This window comes from Ischnura elegans, chromosome 12 (assembly GCF_921293095.1).
Source record: "Ischnura elegans chromosome 12, ioIscEleg1.1, whole genome shotgun sequence".
NCBI classification, from domain to species: domain Eukaryota; kingdom Metazoa; phylum Arthropoda; class Insecta; order Odonata; family Coenagrionidae; genus Ischnura; species Ischnura elegans.
The window spans coordinates 1,187,751-1,207,550 of NC_060257.1; the positions used below are offsets into that span (position 1 = coordinate 1,187,751).

Consider the following 19,800-nt stretch of genomic DNA (forward strand, 5'->3'; position numbering starts at 1 on the left):
TCGGCAAGGTCCTCGGGGTCGTCAGCATGCGAAATCCTTGCAGAGAATTATCACCATCACCAGCAGTGTGAACTATATACTCTAAACACAAAAAAACTTGAATTGTGGTGCTTGAAAAAAAAACTTAAATTAGTCAAAATTAGTCTCATTACTTTCCTCACACATCTCTTACTAGGCAACCTTTTTTATTGTTAGTAAATTAGGGGTATTTTTTAAATTCTTAATTTAGTTAAATAATGTTTCTGACGTAGGTAGTAGCTCATTTTTTTCGAAAGTTGGGAGTATATTCATCATCGTCTACATAATACTCTGCGAGCCACCTCTAGGATGTTTGTCATGGCATATCAGATCATATTCCTTTTATTTGTCATATAGTATTTTAATCGTTCTCTTAACCAAGTACGCTTTATACATTTCCATATCATTTACCAATTTACTTTCTAGTATTGTGTTTTTAAGGTCGAGTTTATTTAATCTCTCCATACGGTTAGTGTTTAATTTCGTAATTATTTTCTATATTGTTTTTAGGTTTCCCATCTAGATTTTTACCCATTTTATATCATTACTTTATATTTTACGCATATTAATCAGGTTTTGGAATTTTTAGTTCCATTCTTGTTATTGCTGTAGTGGTTACTATTTGTCAATTTTTCTGCTTCGAACTTCCGTCGAAAAGCTCAATCTCTTTTCGATTTTTTACGAATTCCTCCGTAATTTCTACACTCCCTGTCACGATAATTCATTAATAAAAACAGATCAAAATTGACCAAGTACCCGAATAAGTCTAAAAATGTCAACACTTTTTACTAACAAATACTTTTCACTCGTTGGCAGCCATGTTGCTCTTCCACTGATTTCTTCCAAGGAGATTCTAAATAACTATCTGGAGGTGCCGTTTCCGAGGTGAAAGCGCGGTCAAAGTTCCGCCATCTTGGTATGACAATTTTTATGCTTACAATTAGTCTCCAACTGATATTTTGAGGTAGCTAAGTTTTTTCAAAAATGCACTACAGTAATTAGAAAATACTATGCTGCCATAATCACTGGTATTTATTCGGTGATTGGAGCGTTCCCATCATTCGTGATTCTTCAATTAATGTAAAAACTCTGTGTCCTGTTAGCAGCCACTTTACTGGTCGGGATATCCTTGAACATATACTTTTTTGTTCAAACTCTTGGATTTCCATTGCCTATAATAATTAAAATCTATATATATAAAAGAAAGTCGAAAACCGTGTAAGTTACACCATTTACAACTCGAGAACGGCTGTACCTATTTTAATAATATTAAGTTTTTTTTTAGATTCTTCTCAGCTCCGGATAACAGAATTAGCACTAAAAATAGCAAAAGTTCACGGAAAAAATTAATCTTATCTTGGGGGATTTTTTAAGGAGTTGATAACCCTGCAAAAGCTGTCAAGTCGGTCAAAACAAGATGATTTTTTTTGTTTTTTTTCCAATTTAATGAATACTCTTCGTAGCAACATTAAATACATTTTAATGGTTAAAACACATTAAAGTAATATTTAATCGTTTAATTCGAGCTAAGCCCAGCTCGAGTTGAGTCGTCAACAAACACGTCACAACCGTCGGTGTAAACAAACTTCAAGCAATTTTTGAACATCGGTAATGGCAGTAATTCTGTCCACGAATGTAGCAGATTGATTTCATTTCCTCATAATTTTTTTCAATTTCGTGTCTTCGAAACTCATCGGAAAATCGTACCAGAACCGACTGATAACCGCAAAAATCACAAATGGTTGAGTGAGCGAACAGCTATGACCGAAGATGTCTTACGCTTCGTAATTCAGAATCAATTGGTTAGTCGTCCGCATTAGGAGACTCATTTTTTTCTCATTGTCAAAAATATGTGGCATGTTGAAGTGTTGGTAAATCATCCGCTTTATTTTTTCTTGCGCCTTATAAAAAATAAAGCTATTTTATATCAGGAGATACTTTACTCAAGAGAATAAAGCAGGATTTTTAGAGTAAACCGGGGCACTTTTACTCAGGGCACTTTTTCGGACCGAGTTATAACTAGCGCGCCACAAGTCATTACATAAAAGTGCTGCTCCCTATAAGGGGTTATTCTCACGACATTTTGAGCGTCATTCAAGCATCGGTCTGACGCGGCGTAAACTTGTCCCAAGAAGGTGGCAAGTTTTCGGAACAGACTTGGACATAAAATTATTTTTTTTTACTGTTTTATACACAAATGGGACGACAACTGAATGGATGAAATTTTGACTTTATTAGCTTCTTTATAAGACCACAATGTCTAAATTTTCTTAAGTTAAACCATAAAAATTGGAAAATTCATAGAAAAAAATCCGCGTATTTATGTCCCGTTCTACCCTATGTAGATTAGATAAATAAAATGTCTAATACTTATTTTTGTAATTTTATTTTTTTTCTCTTATTTTGTTATAGTAAATCCATAATTATTAAAATCAGTACAGTCGCTCTTGACTTATAAATGGAGTAACTAAACTGTTCGTTGATTATGAGGCAGTAGGAAGTACAGCCGGGTCTGCTAGTAACAATGTAAGAGCAAAGAAATGACTACACAAGTTTAGCGTCGACGGTCGAAAGAGTGAGGAAGAACTTCAATCGTGTCAGGCGAAACATGATGGAACTCCTTCATGATGAAACAAAAAGGTAGACAGTGGCAGGTTCCACAATTTAATTATTACTGCGACCGGTTTCAATCCATGGTATCAGGCCTGATGATGATACCATGTATTGAAACCGGTCGCAGTAATAATTAAATTGTGGAACCTGCCATTGTCTTCCTTTTTGTTTCATGAGGAAGAACTCGCGTAAAAAACAATGAGAACAGCGTAACGGTCGTATTATACATCTCGTCACGGGCAAAATACTTGATTGGAGCATTTCATTTTATTCTTTATAGAGAGAACGACATCTTAGCATGAGTAACACGAGTAGGAGGGATGAGAGTGTGTCCGGGGGAGGAGTTATCGGCATTTAAACCACCGCAGAAGCTCATAAACACCGGTCAACACTTCTAAGACAGGTTTGACGTAGCTCTCCACTCAGTTCTCCTATCAGCTAATATTTCCACATCCAAGTATTTCATCTCTTTCACATCTTTCTTTGCCTTTTCCGTGTATTTTTTTCGAGTTCATCCTTTTCCGTTCTTGGCCAGCCACATGTCCCTAAACAATTCCCTTAATCAGGCATCATATTTCAAGGTATGACTAATAAGGTTGTTCCGTCTTCTTGAAAAGGTTTCCACGAGGCTTCTCTTCTCTCCTATTCTTCTTAGGATTTCCTCATTAATAACTCGGTCAATCCATTTGATCTTCGACATTCTTCTGTAGCACCACATTTCGAAGGCCTCTATCCTTGCTTCCTCCGCTGCTGCTATTGTTCATGCCTCAATTCCAAATAGGAGCATACTCCAAGTGTAGGTTCTTATAAATTGTTTCCTTACTTCCATAATTAAGTGTCCCATAGTTGGCAGGTCTCTCTTTTGGTGGAACTCTCTCTTCGCTTGGGCTTTTCTGCTAATAATTTCTTTCTTGTTAATCACGTCGCTAGTTATCCTGCTTCCCAAATATCATAATTCATCCATCTCTTCCTGTTTTTGCTTCCCCATTTTAATGCTAGCCCTCACTTCTTCTCTTCCACTGCCTACCAATATCCTGGTTTCCTTTTTGGCTTACATTTAGCTGATATTATCTATTATCCTACCAATATTCATCAAAATCTTTTTTAAATCCTACTCTGTCGCTACTTTGACGGCTATGTCATCGGCATATCTTAGCATGCTAATTTTTGCTCCATTATATTCACTCCCGAGGCCTTTTCTTTGATTTCAATAATGGCTTTCTCGATGTTAACGTTGAAAATTACGGGTGACAAAGCAACAGCCTCGTCTCACTCCTTTCCTGATTCTTACTTCTTAACAAATGGGCTCTGATTTTATCATCCCCACCTGTCCAATACATGTCCAACCACATGTCCAACACTACTGATTTTATACTGCTGGTTCAACGTCTTTCCTCCTGAATTTTTAGTTAGCTTTCCCAGAATACCATCAATTTCAGATGATCCGAAGGTCTCTTACAGCCGCATCATATTCTGATCTTGAAATTGAGGCTCCGATGTCATCCTCATCCACTTTCTTCTCGTTTTAGATAGTATTAATTCTTAGGCTGCATCCTTTGTGCAAATCTTCCAGATATTCCTTCAATCTCTTTCCTTGGTATCCGTTTTCAATCATTAGCTCACCGTTTATGTCCTTAAGTGTATTGCATCTTACGTCCCTTTCCTTAAAGTGGTTCCTCACTATCCTATAGGCGGCCTCTACTTTTCCATGCTTAAGATTTCTTTGTACGTCTTCACAAATATTTTTCATCCACGTTCCTCTAGCCTTCCGCGCTTTACGGAATATTTCGTTCCTTATTCTCTTGTAACGATTCTGCCCGTCCTCCGTTTTAGCAGCCTTGTATTTTCTCCTTTCTTGAATGAAATCCAATACTTCCTGCGTGATCCATGTTATTTTCATAACGACTCTTCTTTTACAAAGAACTTCCTCAGCTGCCGCCAGCAGACCACTTTTAATGGTTTTCCAACTCTCTTCCATTGGTTTGTTAGTCGTATCCTCCCCTATTTTATTTTCTGCTGATTCTTTAAAAGCCAGTTAATGCTGAACCTCCCTCAATTTTTCAACCTGTCATATGTTTTTCACAGCTTTCTTCAATTTTTTAAATTTAAATTGGCATTTCATCATAACTAAGTTATGGTCACTATCGATGTCTGCCCCTGTATAACTTTTGCAGTCCTTAGCCTGGTTCCTGAATGTTTGTTTCACTGGTATGTAGTCGATTTGGAATCTTCTAAGGTCTCCTGGCATCTTCCACGTGTATCTTCTTCGCAGGGGATTTTTGAATAAAGTGTTGGTAACCACTAGTCTGTGCTCCGTGCAGAATTCAAGTAGCCTTTCTCCTCTTTCATTTCGGTTACCTAACCCATATTTCCCAGTTATTATTCCGTCTTGACCTTTGCGGACGACGGCGTTCCAGTCACCTAAAATAATAAGATTTTCTTCCCCTCTTACCTGCTTGATAACTTCCGCTATATCTTGGTAGACATCTTCTACTTCTTCGTCTTCATAATCTGATGTAGGCACGTATACCTGCACCACTACAGTAGCTACGGGTTTAGTATCAATCTTCACCATTACTATCTTTTCATTAAACTTCAAGTAGCTCTTAGCACGCCACCCGGCGCTCTGTCTAAGCATTATGCCTACTCCAGCATTACCATTTAGTGATCCTGTGTTCTGAAGCTTCCACTCCAAAAGTCTCCTTCTTGGGGCCGATTCATTTCGCTGATTACGTCGAGGTTCATTCTTTGCATCTCCACCTTCAAGTTCTCTAGCTTATCGCAGGTACGAAATGATCTAACGTTCCATTTACCAAATATTTACCAAATGGGGGACTAGTTTACATCCGGAATATTTTACTTGACAGAATTCCATCATATCATTACATAAATTGAGTGGAGTAGCTGTGACTCCTCGGGATGATAATGTGGTGGTTTCCCCTTGCCTGGCACATCGCAGTACTACAGCCGTTAAAGTAAACGTTACCACGCCCTTAGTGAAATGTGTGTCGCTGTACGGACAAGTGTGGTCTCCACCTTCGCACATATGAAAAAGAGCTGCTGCCCTCTCCCCCGGGTGATGAGAGGCATAATTGTTGGCGGCCCCCAGTCGCCAAGTTACGGTATCTTCACAGTTTTCCGTATCATTTAAATGGTCTACCTTACCCAAGGTTAGACCAATTCCCTCTCAGAACACCGCCGTCTTTTGTCCACGACTGCTTATTCGACGAGAGAACCCACTAATCTCGCAGCTAACCTCTATAGCTTGAGGTCGATCCGCAACCCGCTAGACTCACTCAGTGGCTGTAAGCTCAGCCGAGAGAGCATTACAAATAAATTTTTTAAATTAAATTTTACCCATTCTTTGATTTTTTAAATAGCCGAAAGGTATATTTTAATTTTCGAGGTGTGGAGAAGTACATGAATATCGAATTTACGTATGCTATATAAAAAAATATTTTAAACTTATGATGTAAGTAAAAGTTTATATTGTTCCACTTGCTTAAAATAAACCACAAAGACGAAAATCGCCCCACGATGAAGAAATGAACACTACCAAAATGGTTTAAGAAAAATCTGAATGCCAGCACTGATAAAAATATAAATGTTTCGTTAATTAACGCCCTATCACTTTTCGCACATTTTAATGAATTTAGAATGCATTAGGGTTCAAGAGAGGCACATGTAATAGGTGTAATTGAAACATGATTGAAATCGGCCGTTGGTGATGATTTTTTGGTATTGAACCATTACACTCTTTTCCGAAATGACTGAGAAGGAAAGAGAGAATGGGGAGCGAGTACACTCTTATACAGTTTGTGATCTGCTAAGTTTTGGTTACATCTTCTGTCACCTACTCCTCTAAGCCCGAATGCATGTGTCCAGAGATAAGACGGGTCCTACTGAAGCTGTCACTCGTAATTGCACACATGCCCCTAAATTCGAGTGGTTATATGGTTTTGAAATTTTTCTCGGTTCTATCGTGATGAATTACGAGCAGGTAGTCATCATGGGTGATTTTAATATAAATATCTTTAGCCCGTCTCCACCGAACTAGATGTTACAAGATATGACATCCGGTTTTAACCTTAGCATCTTATCCGCAGAACCAACCTGCTGTATTCATACAACAAACTCAATCTTACAACCTTGTCAGACATTTTCTGTGTTGATGACCGTAATAAAGTAGTTATAATACACCAGCTCATAGATACAAACGTGTTCTTGCCACGATCAACTCGTGTATGAATTCAAAGTCCCTGAGCAAACGATAAAATTGATCATATATTGATATATATATAAATTGATATATAGGACTTTTGAGCGCACCAAGTTTGTCTGACCTAGCTTGCAGAGACTGGAACGGAATGGCGAGAGCCCAGAAACCCGACGAAAAAAGAAATCTCCATTTAAAGGAAACATTCGATCTTAATGCGCCGATCCGAAGCATTCGCGTACCCCGACTCCCTGGTATACACCAAAGATTAAGCTAGCAATTGAGAGGAAATTCTCCAATGCTAGAGAAGATGATAAAGTCCCTATAAAATTCTTAAAAAAAAGTCACTGCCACTGTTGTTGCCCTCTCCACAAAATATTCCTGACTCATCATGGAAATTGGGAGTCCACCCTTGTAAAAGAACGTGCTCCGCCCCATTCCAAAGTGTTCAAATCCCACCAAACCAATAGCCCAAAGGCCTATAGGAATGATTTGCTCAACAGCCAAGGTGCTTGAGCGAATTGTTTTCGATCAAATCAATAATCACAGTACTAAAAACAAGCTACTAGATCCTAGACAATGGGGATTTAGATCAGGATTTAGCACCTAAACTGTACTACTCGATCTGACGGAAGATATACGTCAAGCAATATATATAAGACGGAAGATAAATGCAAACAAGTTACAATGGTCATCCTTTTTTACTTCTCTTCTACTAAAAAATATTGATTCTGTTAGTCATTCTCGCCTATTGCAAAAGCTAAAAGGATAAGTACAGCCCGAAAGCATGATTAAATGTAATTCTTCGTCAAAACTTTCTCGGGTACTCGTCACGTTAAATAAAAACTTTTGGGTTATATCGCAGCGTCAACTTACCTTTCCCGACCGATGCTGGTTTCTTTGGGAATCTGATGAGGTAGGATTTTTTATTCATACACACAGGTATCCGTGTCAGTGGGTGGGGGGAGGGAAGCGGGAGGTGGGAGGAGTAGGTTGGTGAGTATTCTTCCGGGTTGCCAAGTACGACTTATTTTAAGGCCGGTATCCCTATTAAAAATGCCCTTCTCCTCTTTTTCTATCTCGATTCCTTATCTGACGAGTCCCACTTTGAAACTTTTCACTTTGGCAACAATTGTTGCCTCTTTCAGGTCAATTTTGTGGCCCAGCGCAACGTGTTCGGCTACCGCGGACTTCGTCGATTGCCCCAGTCGAATCGCTCTCTCGTGCTCCCATAGCCGTGTTTCAACCGATTTGCCTGTTTCGCCGGTGTAGTTCTTCCCACAGGCACGACAAGGAATTCGGTAGACCCCTTCAACTTGCAGTGAAGTTCTATCCTTGACAGTATTTAAGAGATGTTTTGTATTCACGTCAGGACAGAATATTGTCCTTATCTGAAATTTCCGTAGCATGTTTCCTATTCAGTGAGTCGTCCCTTTGATGCAGGTGCTGGTAGGCTTTCTTCTGGTCGCTGAGGTCATTTGTTGAGGAGTTGGCGGCTTCTGCGGTGTTTATTTTTTCCTCGTTGTCCTTTTTCATGACCTTATTAAATGTTCGTGAGATAATTCTGTCGTCGAATCCATTTCATCGCAGAATGACCCCTAGTTTCCGCCTTTTTTCGGGAATGTTGTTTTGGCCACTTATCATGTGGGAGTGGTGAATTAAGGCGTTGACCACTCCATTTATTTGGGCTGGGTGATGTTGAGATAGGGAGTTCAGATACTGATTTGTTGCTGTAGGTTTTCCATAGATAGCGTGCCCTAATTACCCAATCGTCTTCTTTTCCACGAGAACGTCCAAGAATGGAAGTTTTCAGGCATCCTCCACCTCCATTGTAAACTTTATGTGGTCCTTGATACCGTTCAAATAATTTAAATATTCTTGAAGCTTATTCTACCCGTGCGTCCAGATAATAAAAGCATCATGTATCTCACCCAAATATTTTGTTTGTGGGCACTTTCTCGATGACTTTTTTATTTACGTTCCATTAATTTTTTGCTACTACTGGGGTGAGAGGGGAACCCATCGCTGCTCCAGACGTCTGTTGGTAAAAATTATTCGTCCAACGGAAGAAAGTATTTATGAGGCATATCTCTGCCAGTTTCATCTACATCTACATAATACCCCGCAAGCCGCTTAAAAGGCGTGTGGCAAGGGGTGTTAGGACACCTTAGTCGCAAGGAATTTTTGTGAAATCGATTTTACATCAAAGGTGACTAGGATGTCATCTTTGTTGACCTTGATGCCACTAACAATCAAAAGAAAATGTTGAGAGTTTCTCACGAATGATTTCACGTCTTATAGTTATTATTAACAGTATTCTACCGATTAAGGTAGGTTGGTTTTGGAGTACTTAAAAAGTGATCTGGGAGCCTCCCTTTCCTTCCAGCGCTACCTTCTTCAATTCACTGTGAGGCCTACTCCCTTTCAATCTATCTAAAAATCCTATTCTTTTCCTTCCCCTCCCTCGTTTCCCTAACATTCTACCCTCTAACACCATTTTCAACATCCCCTCCCAGCGAAGTACTCCTCCAACCAAAAACTTCTGCCTCCTCCGTATCTATTCTAAAAGCTGCCTCTCCTCTCCAACCATGTCCAGCACTTCATCGTTCCTTTTCCTCTCCATCCATTTCACCCTCTCCGTTCTTCTCCATACCCACATCACGAATGCCTCCAATCTTCTCTCGTCCTCTTTCCTCAATGTCCACGTTTCCGCACCGTAGAGTGCTACACTCCAGATCAAACTTGTCACTAACCTTTTCTTTAAAATCTTACATAACGATCCTCTCAGAAGCTCCTTTCTGTTTATGAACGCCTCCTTTGCCAATGCTATTCTCTTCCTAATGTCCTTACTACTGTATCCGTTTACCTCTAACGTACTGCCTAAATAGTTGAACTGCTCAACCTGTTCAAGTTTTTCACCACCCACCTTCATCTTGAGTCTTACATTCCTCGCTCGTGATGTTTTACAAAACCGCATAACCTTAGTTTTCTTGTGATTAATTCTCATTCCATACTCCTCGCAACGTTCGTATAACGCATCCACTAGAGCCTGAAGTCCCCTCGCTGACTGGCTGATCAACGCCTGGTCATCCGCGAATATCACTGATTTGAACATCATTCCTACTAGTTTGCCCTCGCCTCCATTCTTCTGTTCAATATCCTCAGCACTACTTTCACCGCATGGGATATTAGGTTGATAGTCCTATAATCTCCGCATTCCACAGCTTTCTTCTTTTTCGGAAGCGGAATTAAAACAGTCTTCACGAAATCTTTCGGCCAACACCCCTCCTCGTAGATCCTTTGCACTAGTTCGAAAAACCTTTTCTTACCTTCCTTCCCTAGATTCTTCAGAAGCTCACACGGGATTTTGTCCACGCCTACTGCTTTCCTAGCCTCCATCTCACGAAGTGCTTTCTCTATTTCCGAATCTAATATCCTCGGCCCAAGATTATCTTCCTCCACTTCACTTTCATCTTCTAAAGTCAATCTCTCTGGTCTGTTCATTCCGTCATATAGGTCCTCCACGTATTCCTTCCATCTACCCTGTACCTCTTCTCGCTCGGTTAGCATCCTCCCATCTTTAGCCTTAATTTTAGGCATGGTTTGCCCTCTTTTGCCGCCCGATAACGACTTAACTTTGCCATATAGCGCCTCGACCTTCCTTCTGAAACTTTTCTATTTCCTCACACTGTCCTTTCCACCAAGCCTCCCTAGCTCTCTTAGTTTCACGCCGTAATCGATTATTAATTTGTCGATACATTCTTTTCCCTGTTCTGTGTCCACGTTCTTCCACTTCCTCCTCTCCTTCACTTCCCTTATCATGTTCTCCGTTATCCACGGCTTCCTTATCCTTCTACTGTCAACGAAACCAATTCACTTCTCCGCCGCTTTGACTATTCCCGTTTTATATTATCCCATCTTTCCTCAACAGTCGTAGTACTTTCAATCTCCCGTATACTAATATCCACTAGTTCCTTATATTCCCTCCTCATACTCCCCTTAAGGGCTTCTACGTTCCATTTCTTCGATTTCCTAACTTCCATAAGTCTTTTGAATCTTACGTTGCATTTCATGAGCACTAGATTGTGGTCCGAATCCGCATCCGCTGCAGGGAAGCTGCGCGAGTTTTTCACACTGTTCCTAAACCTCTGTCTTACCATAATGTAGTCTATTTGAAATCTCCCCGCATCCCCTGGACTTTTCCATGTGTACCTTCGCCCTTTATGATTATTGTCCCCTGACGTTCCGAATTCCTTGACCAAAATCTCCTATTTCGTTTCCATCCCTCCCTTCCCCGACTGAAGCGTTCCAGTCCCCCATCACTACTAGATTTTTCTTACCCGGTGTGTCTCTAATTATTTCCTCGAGCTGTTCATACACCTTATCTACTTCTTCTTCCCTATGATTTCTATTGGGCATGTAAACTTGGACCACAACAAGGTTGGTGGTCCGCGCCTCAATTTCTACCACCAGAATCCTATCGCTTACCTGGTCTATACCTACCACACGCTTACCCATCTTCCCGTTTAATACTAAAGCTACCCCTCGCTGGCTCTCTTCCCCTCCACTATATATAACCCTATACCCATCACTCCAATAGTCCCCCCATCCCTCCACCTCACCTCGCATAATCCTAAGATATATATCCTCCCTTTATCCATTTCCCTTTTGGTATTTTCTAATTTCCCCGCCCTCATCATAGTCCTCACATTCCACGTCTCTACATTTACAGCCGACTTCTTCTTCTCCATCTTCTTGGTCTTCTTTTCTTCCTTCTTCATTGCTGCTGCTGCTGATGATGATGATGATAAGTCTCTGCAATGTTGGCGAACCCGAGGACCTTGCCGACCTCGCTGCCGTGCCCGACACCCGCCCTTTGCGGACGGGTCCCGGGCGATGAGATTCCGAGGCTCATTTGGTTGTACTCCATTTGTTCAGGGAAGAGATAGTTGGTAGGGTTTCCCACTTATATTCCAACAGTGTTTTTCACGTGACACCATCACGTGGACTACCTTTCGTCTGGCTCCTACCCTTCAACCTATCTGGCATGGGTGGCCCTACCGGGAATAATTGCGAATTAATCCCGCCAGTGCAGCTCTAGGGGTCATAGGAACGCGCAAGTCTTTCCACCGCGACAAGGTTGTAGCCCAAGGGAAAGGTTGACAGGTATACATAAATGTAAATTGCGGTTCACCAGCTCCCGAAATGCAGGTCACCCTTTTGGGTATCAAACAAACACGTTCTCTACATCTACAGAATACCCTTCTAGCTACCTCTAGGGTGTTTGGTAGGGGGTGACCAATCACCAACATCTATATCAGCATCTACGTAATACCCCGCAAGCCGCCTAAAAGGCGTGTGGAAGGGGGTGTTAGGATATCAGCCGTCTACGCATAAAAAATGAAGAGCTCTTATGAAGCTAGGACTAGCGTTTATTAAATTCCTTTATGGTTCGGGGGAAAAACGAATTCCCATATCTATCCGCTCGGCAAAACATCTCTCTTAATTTATCGCTTCTATCGGACCTGGAAATATAGTGGGGCTCTAATAATATGTTCTCTGTGTCTCTCTTAAAGATATCCATTCTCAATTGTTCAAGCAATCTAAGCCTAGCGCGCAGCCTCCGAATCTCTTGCGACTCCCGGCCTAATTCGTCTTATATCTGAGTATCGCTGTCTGTACCCCGTAGCAGTTTTTGACGAATCGTGCAGCTTTCCTTTGAATTTTATTTTACTTCCCGGATTGAGTCTTTCTGCACCTGTGCCATATGCTCGCTTCATATTCAAGGTGTAGTCGGACGAGTATGAAATAGCACCTTTCTATTCTTTCTCATTCGAAAATCTTCCCACAATACGATTGACGAATCCCAATTTCTTCAGGGCTATGCCGCAAATATTCCTTATATGTGTTCCCCACGAGAGGTTCGAGGTTATCGTAACTCCCAGGTACTTCACTTCGTCTGTTGATTTTATATGTTAATACCATCCACAGCATAAACATGGTTACAGTTGGACGAACTCTGCAAAAATGTACCGCGGTGCATTTTCTCAGATTAAGTTCGAGCCCCCATCTTGGCTCCAAAAATTAACGTTGTTACATTTCAAAGCCAGTGTTGTCACTAATCTCACGATAGGTGACAGCGTAGTCAGCAAATGAGCGGATTTTACTGCTAATTCGGAAATAGAGGTAATTAATGTATATAATGAACAAAAGGGGCCGATCACGCTTCTTGATGTCACTTTAACTACAATGATCTAATACATGAGCTAATTCCGTCAAGAATTACTTTTTGTTTACGATCATTCACAAAGTATCTATTTTATCACCGATTTGTTTAATCCGCATGACTGTAATTTTTAAAGAAGTTTGTTGTGAGGTACCGTGTCGAAAGATTTCTTACGGCCGTATTCATAGATTTCCGCTAAAACACGCTAGTAGGGCGACTAACTTAGTCGGCTACTAAGACCTTTTAGTCGCCTACTAAGATATGGTATTCATGGATTGTATTACGTGAGCTACTAACTTAGTATGCTACTAGCCAGCTCGGCAGCCGATATTCGGTAGCGATTTGGGTTCAACCCGCTAGGCTACGCTTGACAACACTGCATCTGACTCCTCCGCGGCGCGGAAAATTCGTAACACTATCAAACAAAAGAAATTGATTCAGCAAAATGCATTGAAATTTTTACTTCATAATGGATGATTCGATGTGATATCGCATCTCAGACATATTTTTTGATTGCTGTACACAAAAATTATGCAATACCTTTGGGAAAGGGTAGATTTATGAGTAATACCGAAGCATTTGTATGTTTGAGATGCAGTTATTGCTTTACAAACGGCCGTATATTTATTGATCATATACATTGCATATTGTTTGCACTTCCGATATTTGTTTCCATTAGTGTATGCGTGATTAGTATGGAAAAACATAACTAGCAACGTCAGTATTATACATATCTGTATTCGGAAAGCAGAAATACACCTCAATGTCGGAGTAGAAACGAAAACTTTTGCAATGCAGAAATGAATCGTTAAGAAAATAACGTTGAGATAAATGTGTGAATGATACACATTTATTACGTTACAAACACCTACGTGCGAGCAATTAGTAACATATGTTTGCAACTCCTAAAATGTTAGTCAAGGAAACAACAATCTGCTTCGCTACATTTAAATATTTCAAATATTGACAGCGTGCGGAAATATACGGCATATATTTTACTAGAGGTGGTTAATGTAAAAAACAAAGCATAATTAACGTAACTTGTTTTACTTATTTATTGCTGATCATATCACAAATAGCACTACAACGCACACAACATTTCACTGCACATTTCACGAGCTGTCTTTATGACACTTATAATCCGTACATTCTGAATCAAATGGTTCAATGAAAAGCTTGACTCACACTTAATTTAAAACACTATAACGTAACTCTAGTAAACAATGATAATCAGTTTTCCAATCACTCCGCACACACCAAAAGAATTTGCACTCGTTGACGTTCGAAAGAATTCTTCACATCTTACTTCCCACTCATCACTAATGATTTAGAATCAGTTGATGTTATTTCACATTACCATTACGTAGACAATGAAATAAATAGGCTGAAACAAATTTTTAAACCAGAAATTGTAACATCAACAAACTTCCAATCTCACTCTCCACTATCACTCGTACCGTAACCAAAACAAAAACAACAGCGCAACGAAATACGCGAAATGTAAACACTGCCGAAAGCTCACGATAAAGTGACTAGAATAAGTAATATAATCAAACACAAATTATAAGCGTACAAACGAATGAAAATTTATAAGCGTTTGCTGTATCCCTAAAGAACAACTGCTTCAAATATGAAACATATTCCCTTCGCAACAGCTAGTAGATACCTTTGATCGAAATGGTTAAACCAGTATGAAAGAAATAAATAATTTTGTCGAAGCTCATACACTCACAAATCACTTCACTTGTCGCTTCACTCTTTACTTCATCGTCTATATGCAATCAATTCACTCAGGGGCGCATTGAATGTACAAATTGTGTTCACTTACACTAGAGGCACAAGTTCACTGCAAGTCGTAGCTTCCTCGCAGCTACGAAAAACTTTCAATTCCTGTCAACAATTACACTACATACGTTGCCTGCCTTACTTTAAGAATGGATTCTCGTATTCCATTTTGGCACAAATGCATAAAAACTCTATAACAGTATACAAATAAAACCGGAGTTCGATCATCCACAACGGTCCGCCATATTTAGTAGCTCCCTTAGACAAGGCCGGAGGGCGACTAAGAACCGGCTACTAAGATAGTAGCATACTAAGCTTAGTAGCCCTTACTAACGATCTATGAATACCATTTTGCTAGTATGCTACTACTTAGAACGCTACTTGGGCGTTAGTAGCTTACTAAGGAAACTATGAATACGGCCGTAAATATCTAGAAATAATGCCAACTTGTCTTTTCGATTCACTTTTTTTAGATTTTAGAACATCTTGAAGACAGAGCGCGAGCTGTATCTCACATGATCTACCTTTTCGGAATCCATGCTGATAGTCATGGAGGAAGTTCCGTTTGTCCAAGAAAGTCATGATATTGCTAACGATGATATGCTCAAGTATCTTGCGTATAATCGATGTTAATGAAATTGGACGGTAGTTACCTGGGTCATGTCTGTTTCCCTTTTTGAATATTGGTGTAATCCTTGCAATTTTCCAGTCTGGCGGTAACTTCCCTTCGGAGAGTGACTTCTTGAATATGATCTCTAAGTAAGGTGCGATCTGTGGAGCTAACTCCTTGAGGACACGCGCGGGTATTCCCTCCGGACCCGGAGATTCACTATCCTTAATCGATTGCAGTTGTTTAGTTATCCCATCACGTTGTAAAGAGATTTCTTCCATCGATTCCTCAGTATATGGGATGTCTAAATTAAATTGAGTATCGTCAGTAGTGTTACACTTTTGAAGTGGGAATTTAACGTGTTAGCTTTGTCAATAATTTTGGTAACCAGTTTACCATCTTTATCAAATAACGAATCTACGGTTGAATGTTTTCCCTGAAGATCTCTCGCGTACGACCAAAATGATTTCTCATTATCTTGCAGGTGTGTAAGAGGATCGCCACATGCATACCTCACGGCAATAGAAATATTGTGTATATGATCAAAATATACACGAATATTCATGAAAGACAATTTTTTTCAACGATTAGTAATTCCTATGGCTAATACATTCAAGGATAAAACTTTGGAAAAAACATGAGTCATGTATGATCTTAGGTTTTCCCGGCGTGTCAGTTGCAGAAACGTTTCTGCATGCAAAGAGTCATCCTAGCGAGTGACGCCATTAATCCTATCAATTGATACAACGTTGCTATCCTAATCGTACGAGGGAAGAATTTTAAATCTCTCTGTTTTTCACTCTATTTCTTTTATTTTCTTCTCATTATCACGTATACCATAGTACGACGGGAAAAGAATGATGTGATCCACGTCGTCTGAGAAAATATCTTCTTCGAATTTCCTTAGTAAGTTAAGCCTGTATTTCGATCTACGCTCCTCTAAAGATCCCCATTGTGACTCGTGAAACATACTTACTGGAAACGCTGCACTTTTTGTCGTAGCAACTCATCACTGATCTGGACGCCCTACGCTGTACTCTATTGATTTCAGCTATTAGTCCTACTTCGAAATGGTCCCATACGCTAGCAGCATATTCTAAGTGAGGCCTCATTACAGTCAGGTAGCTTATTTATTTCACCTCTTTTGGGCATTTACCGAGTATTCTTTTTACAAATCCCAGTTTACGGTTAGCTTTCCCGCATATTTCACGTATGTGTTTACCCCACGAAAGATCCCGGGCAATGGTGACCCCCAAGTATTTGACGAATTCGGTATTTGATAATGGAATCCCGTTAGCGGTGTAGCTCCTTCTTGAAGATATATCCTTTTTCCAAAAAAATCATCACCACTCACTTTTCAAGATTTAATTCTTACTCCCAAGTGCTGCACCAGTCATTTGGTCATGTCGTTAATGTAATGAAGGAATAAAAGAGGACCTGTAAAACTTCCTCGGGGCACACTTGAGGTAACTTGAATTTTATCCGAGCTAACTCCATCCAAAACAACCCACTGTTCGCATTCGTTTGTAAAATCTTTGTTCCAACCAATAACGTGTATATCAATTCCACATGCGTCCAAATTTTGAATCAGCTAAAATGCGGATCCTTAAAGAATACCTTTCTGAAGTCCAAAAATATGACGAAGACCTGAACATGTCTGTCACAAGCGGCTAAGATATCGTGAACGAGGAGAGTAAGTTGAGTTTCACAAGACCTCCCTTTTAATATCCGTGCTGTTCTTTTGCTAACAGATTTTGGCTATCTAGATGACTCATTTTCATACTGAAAATAATATGTTCCCATATTTTGCAAGAAATGTAAGTAAGAGAAATCGGACGGTAATTACTATGCTTTTCTCTATCCCCACATTTAAACATAGGCGTGACGTTTGCTATTTTCCAATCTTCAGAGACGGTGTGCTCTGCAAGGGATTTTTTGAACACTATCTTCAAGTAAGGTGGTGTCTCTGATGCTGATTTCTTATATACTTTAGCTGGAATGAGATCAGTGCCTGGCAATATCTATAGATTAATATAGAGCTGAGTTGTTTTTCTAAACCACTGATTGAAATACAGATAGATGAAATTTGTTCTTCGTATAGTCGAGGTAAAGGTGTTAATATATTTTTCGGGAAATTATTGAAGACACTATGAAACAAGGTATTTCAGAGATTAGCTTAATTTCAATTGCTCGTCACTCTTTTGCCTCATTTATTCACAAATGCAGACATTATAGCGCTATTTCCCTGTACCTCCCTTTCGTATGACCAGAAAGCCTTACAACTGTCGTCTAAATATTCGCCCAATATTTTTGTTTTGGATTCAGTCAAATCCTCCCTACGGATATTCTTTGTCCATTGTTTCCATTTTTTATAATTTAACGCATTACTTGTATTTTCTCACACGTAAGACCCGCATGTGTCTTTTTCATTATAGATTGAATTGCCCTTTATCGCTTTAGAGCTTTACGGGCTTTAGCATTGTACCATCTTAGTTCAGCATTCAAACATTTAAAATTACTCGGAATTGTATTAGCCACAGCCTCTTCCATTATTTAAAAAGCTTGTTTCATGCGTCGCGTCGTTTGCCCAACGGCTGAGAGTAGCGTCTTTGAAACAAGTAAATGAGTTGGACAAGTACTTCTTTAAACATTCAAAATCCACCTTATGGAATAAGTAGGCCCTTCTTCTCGGCGCAGGTTATCTATCTGATACGATATAAAATTTTCCATGCACTGCCTTGTTGTCACTTTTACCATCCGCAGCCTCAGTTCAGATTACACAAACTGCGCTATTCATAGATTAGAGGTCTAGTATGTTGTTACCCCTGGTAGGTGTATCTACCAACTGAGTCAAGGAATTGAAATATAAAACAAAGTTTCGCACAGCTCATTTTCTTTTCCTCCTTTAATTAAAAAAAATATTTTTCACAATCGATCGATGGAACATTGAAATTGCCGCCAATTATAACACTATTACGATTATTCTGAGAAGTAAAACGCCTTATCTGACTATACAACTCCAAAACTGAATTCAGGCTTGAATCTGGTGGCCAATAGTATTCGCATATAAAGTATCTCTAGCTTATCATTCGATTGAACACCAAACACTTTCCAATTCACTATCTGGAAATTTCTCGGCTCTGCTTGTGATCTAATCCTTGAATGCAATGAATACTCCTTCTACTGCCCTCGTTTTACGGCCCTTCCTGCACATCGTATATGATTTCGGGAAGATCTCTCTCTCATGTATTTCATCCGATAACCAACTTTCAGTTCCTATGATTACACCAGCTTCTTTTTTTAGAATTAGATGGTGTAAATCAGCAAATTTGGTCTTAATACTACGGCAATTTAAAACTACGATCAATAGAGCTTATTCTGTACGCGATTTTGATAACATTACTGATAATGTAACTTTCTCAGTGTATACTATATCTGATTTTTCTGATGAACTATCATTATTTTCACAAGGACTTTTTTGACATTTGGAGCACGTTATTGCTTTTTTAACGGAACCCCATGATTAGTATCCCCAAATCAACCCTTACTCTGCCCTACTCTCTACCCTAAAAAAATGTGGTGGTATGTGAGATTAATGAGTGATTGAATGGTATGTTCCAGGTTGCAGTGGCTGAGCGCAGAGGACAACGCACTGTCCGCCATGCCGTCCGCTTTGCCTCGGCGCCTCAGGTGCCTGCTGCTCGGCAAGAACCGCATCCGCAGCCTAGGTGCGGCGGCAGCCAAACTCACGGACCACGACGGCGGCCAATCACGCGTGAGTCCGTGGCCCAGCTGCCGCATGCATACATTTGCCCAATTTATTTTGAATTTGCCGTGGAAATTATTGAGTACGACCCATGTGAGCCACTAGCAATACCCATCGCTAGGTTTTGAAAACAGTTGCTCAACTCATCTTCTAAATATTCCATTTAACATCACCATTACAATTGGGTTAAACCAATTTACGCACAGAAGTGTTGAGACCATAAATTTAACGATTATTTCGTATAAAATTATCTTTTAGATGATGACTAAAGAAAATCCTTAGACGGAAACGCTGAAAAAGTTAATTTTGGTCGGGAAATCTCATAAGATATCATGCAAATCAAAGTCTCAATCACCCTGACGTCTTAAATTTATTATATTATTCTCATCGAATGTAGGATGGGTACTTGATTTTGATCCACTTAACTCCTTTTTTCAAAAATTGCAATTATGGAAAATGTCATTGTTTTTATGGCAAGCCACGACATGATTGATTTTCAAACAATAGAGTTTACTAGCATGAATAAAGGTGTTCCTATCCTTAACATTCCATCACATTTGACCGAT

General features: G+C 39.8%; 1 protein-coding gene across 1 annotated transcript in view; it reads left to right on the forward strand.

The window, feature by feature from the left end:
• Positions 1–19,800, forward strand: part of LOC124169085 (protein phosphatase PHLPP-like protein) — a 204,865-nt gene that overhangs the window by 80,345 nt on the left and 104,720 nt on the right. The window contains exon 8 of the mRNA XM_046547559.1: positions 19,090–19,243. Within this exon, the coding sequence (XP_046403515.1) occupies positions 19,090–19,243 (154 nt within the window). The remainder of the gene's footprint in view (positions 1–19,089; positions 19,244–19,800) is intronic.